This window comes from Hipposideros armiger, unplaced genomic scaffold, assembly GCF_001890085.2.
Source record: "Hipposideros armiger isolate ML-2016 unplaced genomic scaffold, ASM189008v1 scaffold_838, whole genome shotgun sequence".
NCBI lineage: Eukaryota > Metazoa > Chordata > Mammalia > Chiroptera > Hipposideridae > Hipposideros > Hipposideros armiger.
Window position 1 is genome coordinate 519,201 of NW_017732188.1, and position 5,559 is coordinate 524,759.

Genomic DNA, 5,559 nt, shown 5'->3' on the forward strand with positions numbered 1-5,559 from the left:
GAGGGGTAAAAAGTATAACTATTGCACTGTGTTGTACAGCTGAAACTAATTCTAAAAAATGTGTATTTCATAATAAAAAATAATTTAATAAAAAAAAATTTTTGTTTAAGTTTTCTGACAATACTAAAATATCTGCCTAAAAGTGGATCAACTCCTTTGGGTCACTGTGATAACATTCACTGGTAACTGAGTCTTCCCTAAGAGTTAAGGGGGAGTAGGGGTAAGTTTCAGTGAGAACAAACTGAGACCATATAAAAAAGTAGCTAGCTGTGTTAAGGCATCAAAGAACTAACTGAGGGTGTTGGCTCTTCTTCCTTTGATTATCAAAGTAGGGTCAATCCTGACTTGTATGCAAATGGTGGGGGTTCACTCTTGCACTGTGAGCAGGCTGACTAGATCAGAGAGAGGCTTCCTTGCCTGGAACTGCAGCCTGGGCTGTCCACGGCTGCAGCAAAATGGCAAACATTCACTGTTATTTTAATCCAAATAGTCACTGAACTCAATTATTTCTACTTAGCTCTTTTTAACAAAGTATTTAGTGTAGAATTTGAATCATGTATTAAATACCCTTATAAAACATTAACATAAAAGGGTTCACTCAAGAGATCTTTGTCAGGGGAACCAAGGAGTTGTTAAGAAGTTGGATCTTACGTTTCAATAAGTATGAAAATGTCAAAATATAGAGAAGTAAATAGCACTGGTTATAACTAACACTTCTGAGATTTGAAACACTGATGTTGAACAATCTCTTTTCCTAATAATCTTTAGCCAAATGCCAAATTCTGCTGAAATCCACTGTATATTAGACAATAGCTAAGCGAACTTTTGGTCACCATTTTGTTTCAAGAAGAATAATTGATTATAATTCCAATTTCACATATCTTGGTATCTTTAGGTTATACGCCTACTTTGTAAAAATTGATCAACTGCTTCAAAAATGGACCAGAAAAGAATCACTACACAGGAGGCCTAGTGGCCTGATGAATATGGAAACAGCGAGGGCTATATCTTCATCCCATCCCACAAAGATAAAGGATACCTACCATACATGCCATCCTCAAACTCAAGAGCTGCCCGCCTGATGATACGTTCCCTCACATTGTCTCCAGGTTTACCAGATTTGGTTTTTGCATCTCCATCTTTCCGGACTGATAAACGCTTTAAAATAAACAGAAATACATTACTCATGTTTGAGGTATGCCTTGGATGTTATCACTGTTAAAGTATAAAATTTTATTGGAAAAATTTAACTCTTTCCCATTACTACTATGAGGCAAATCTGCAATATAACAGAGAGTTTATTTTAAAAAGAAAAACATGGGTGACATTTGACATAACAGAAATAACTCTTTAGAAAGTAAGTGAAAGAGGTCATATTTTATTTGAATAGGAAGATATACCAAGTTCTGTCTCTTTGAAGCAAATAACCCCTCTGTTATGGTCACACTGACTGCTATCACTGATACCTCTCAAGACTCCTGCAACTAAATTCTCCTCAGGTGCTCAGGGACTGAGCCAGAACAAAGAAAAAAGGAAATAGACCTTGGGATATGTTTTTTGCAGGGATGTCAGAATGTGTTTACTAGGCATTGCTGCTCTCAATTGCCTATTTTCACCTGTAGAATCTAGACTGGTTTCGCTACAAGTGTATCACAGGGATCGTGGAAATATCCAGAAACCAGCCAAGAAAGTATTTCCATTGCTAAGTCTCCTTGACAGACTTTAGTTCATGTTTTTAAATGTCCCATCCTTTTTCCCTAGCCCCCGACATTAGTTTTGGGTTACACAATGTCTTTCTGTTTGATGTCTACAGGGTACAGGGTATCTCTGATTTCCTAATATTCATATTGCTTGTCTATTTTGTGACTGATCCCTAGACACTTACAAATCTTGCTATCAATTCTGGCTCAGATGGTCATTCTTCATGAGTATACTTAAAACACCTTCCAGCCCTCCTGGAAGCCACTCCTTGCCACAATCTCATTCCCACCGGCTGCCTAGAGCCTAATGCTTAACACTAATGGGAAATGATGTTCTTTCTGGACTCTATAACATACAAAGCAACTTCAAGGCAGAGAGACATTTCTGAACAATCAATTAAGAGTTAAGAGTCCAGTAGAGGTAAAGCCACCACAGATCTGATTAGCCTTCTCTACTCTATCGAACAGGGTCAATGCAAAACTATGCATCATAAATTAGGATGGTTACAGAGGCCTGGAAACAAAACCTACAGAATCACATAACTTGGTGATATACACCTTGTAAACACAAGGCACTATTGTGCTGTACAATGCACAGATGATCATGTTCCTTCAAGACAGACACATGAGAAGCTCCTACTAAGATCCAAAGCAAGACTCCCTGTCAGCTCTAATTACCTATCATCTGGAACGGTCTCAGGGACACACAGCTCTGATAATCAGATCCATAAATCTGACAAAGAAGCTAAGTCAATTACCTCAATTCTTTTCTCATATTTTTCTCCCTTTATAAGACGATGTACATAAATCTTAGGAATATGGATGTCTTCTGGGGCAAAAGATCCAATATCCACAATTTCTTCAACCTAAACAAAGAGAAAAAAAATTTAAAAATTAAATAGTGAAAGCATAAACTGAACATTTTTTATTTTAAAAAATGAAGTATATACATCTTCACCTCCAACTTAGGTTGGATACACAATGTAAAAAAAAAAANGAAAATAATTTTATGGTTGGGGGTCATCACAACATGCGGAACTGTATTAAGGGGTCACGGCATTAGGAAGGTTGAGAACCGCTGCTCTAGAAAGAGACAAAGAATCAAGCCCAACTCCTTACTATTATTTGCACAGAAGTAAATTAATAGCAAAATAATATGCTGGAAAAATATGTAATGAGTGAGTTTACCTGCATTGATTAGATCTGCATCAACTTCATTTTGTAATGGATATGGACCCTGTCAAATAAAGGAAATTAGTCAAAGTCAATTAGTAAAAGAAGTTTCTCATTAAATCACACACTAAAGCTGTAATATAAATAACTTCTCTAAAAACCCTAGGAAATTATCATCAAAAGACTTGAGGTAAAACTTTAAAAAATAATTCTGATGTTTTCATGGCTCTGTTTCTCATACTGATTAGTTTTTTTCTACACTAATAATTGTGATTCAAAATGAAAATTATTTTCTAAAAATTACCAAAGTTTGAAATAAATGTTAAGATATTAGAACTATAGGTCAGTAAAACTATAGGTCAGTAAAAAAGTAACTGTTTACTACCTACTATGCAGCCAGTGTTATTCATAAACCTTCCTCTTAGTATCAATGAATATAAACTAAATGGCTGCATTATTTGGCTAGAAAGACCTGGAGAGGCAAATTTCACCTTTTTGGTATGTAGCAGCTAAGGGCCAGAATTTAGGGTTCTAATCTTATCTCTCACAACATCTAAGTTTGGCTACCTTTATTTTCCCTTTGCCCACTTATTCTCAGTAAGTTTTTTAAAAATTGTGTATTTATTTTTATAAGGCATCTCTAATTACTTGAATGGGGCAAGTGGTGTTGTAACATAACATATATTAAACAAAAAGGGAGAAAAGAAAAAAGAGAAAAGAAAAAGGCATAAGACAGAGCCAAGAATGAAGATATTTTGGCTGTGAAATTTTAAGACTTTCAAAGAGACGAAAAATTTACTCTTTAAATAAACTGAAGTGGTAAGTAATGTTTAGAGATATATAAATTTTCCTTTAAACATTGACCATGGGTAATTCACTTAAACTTATTTCCATTATCTTCAGAATGAGGGAGGGAATTCATCACTCTAGATAATCTCAACGTACCTTAATAATATAAGTCTTTGACTTCAATATGAATCTGCTTTTATCTAGACACATCATTTCTGTGTCTTTGAAAATAATTATGACTATTGCCTCAATCAATCAGTATTGACTATATGCCCATTATCATTATTTATATTTTAAATACTGGATATACATTTTTCAATATGTGCAATTTTTATTAACAGTTAAGATGTCCTGAGGAACAATAAAGATTAGGAATATTATAAATTAGCAAACTATAAATAATCTCTGCCACAGTTAATAATTAAATTAAAAAATGTCATCCAGGAACCAAAGGATTTTATTTTTATTATGATATTGAACAAAAACTATGGAGGAATTCCATGAGAATATTGAGCTCATCTGGAAGGTTAATCTTGAGAAAAAGAAAATTCTACCCTTTTGGACAACACTACCTTAAAACAATAATTAGGTGAAAAGAATTTCTAAGAGTTTTTGAATTAAACAACTGTCAAAAATATCCCTGCCCTAAGTAGAAACCTTACTCTTCAGTTTTCATTCAGAGCCTTACATATGTTTATTTAATTGCTAATGACCTTCATTCTAGTCCAACCACACAGGAGTGAGAAATAGGTAACTAAACAGGAAACGGTGAGGTCTCTCCCAAGCAGGTACCCTCGGGGAGATGGAAGCTGATAAACTGACAAAGGAAGAGTAACTAAACAGGAAATGGTGAGGGCTCTCCCAAGCAGGTACCCTCAGGGAGATGGAAGCTGATAAACTGACAAAGGAAGAGTAGTCAGAAAGCTCACAAAGTCAGGAAGTGACCATCTACTACAAAAACCACAACACTACATACAATTCCCACCATTTTCTGGGAAAGTCAAATATTTTATAATGATGATAAACAGAAAAATAAGGTTGGGAACCTGAAGCTAACAGCTCTCAGTTGTAAGATTTCACTATGTGGACTGTCTCATTCTCCATCCAGGCTACATAAATAAAACTTTCATTTCTGTCTTACCAAACCCAGGACTCCATTTTCGCTTTGCAGATGAACAGTCTTATCTGGGCTGATGAAGTTGCTGGCCAGAAGTGGGATTCCTATGCCCAAATTAGCTGAAGAAAAAAAAAAAAAAAAGATGTTAAGGTACAACACAGAAAAGGTAGCGAAATGGTGCCATAAATGTTCTACACATATAAATCTAAAGAGAAGCGTTCTTTAAAGGCACTCGCTCTGAACATAATCACTCTATACATTCTCCAGTCACTGTATAGGCACTATTTTGTAATTTTTTAAAATAGGAAATCTCTCATTAATCACAGCTTTTTCAATAGCACTAATATGCCTTCCCATCACTATCTCAAAGTAGAAGCTTCAGAAGACTGGCCAAGAGGTCATTATTGTTGTGAAACATATTTTATTTTTATTAATGTGCTCAGCAAATTTGGACTGATGTATTATTAAACATGGCCTGACCTTTGTTTAAAAGCAATTTTCACTATTCAAAACTCCAACTAAAAATAGATGATTTAATACTCTTAAAAAGGGCTACCATTTCTAAATTTAAAGAAGTTTTCTGAGTCTATCCATGTCGTCCCAAATGTTATGATTTCATTCTTCTTTATAGCGGAGTAATACTCCATTGTATAAATGTACCACAATTTCTTAATCCAGTTGTCTACGGACGTGGAGTATAGTGTGGGAGTGGAGTAAAAGGAATTGTAATAGATATGTATGATATTGGGGGGAAATGGGGCGGTGGATTGGGGGTGGGGG

At 35.0% G+C, this 5,559-nt stretch overlaps 1 protein-coding gene across 1 annotated transcript in view; it reads right to left on the reverse strand.

The window, feature by feature from the left end:
* The window catches only part of OXCT1 (3-oxoacid CoA-transferase 1), a 145,734-nt gene that overhangs the window by 65,020 nt on the left and 75,155 nt on the right, over positions 1 to 5,559 (reverse strand). The window contains exons 8-9 of the mRNA XM_019629309.1: positions 2,459 to 2,566; positions 1,044 to 1,158 (exon numbers count right to left, since the gene is read on the reverse strand). Of these exons, the coding sequence (XP_019484854.1) occupies positions 1,044 to 1,158; positions 2,459 to 2,566 (223 nt within the window). The remainder of the gene's footprint in view (positions 1 to 1,043; positions 1,159 to 2,458; positions 2,567 to 5,559) is intronic.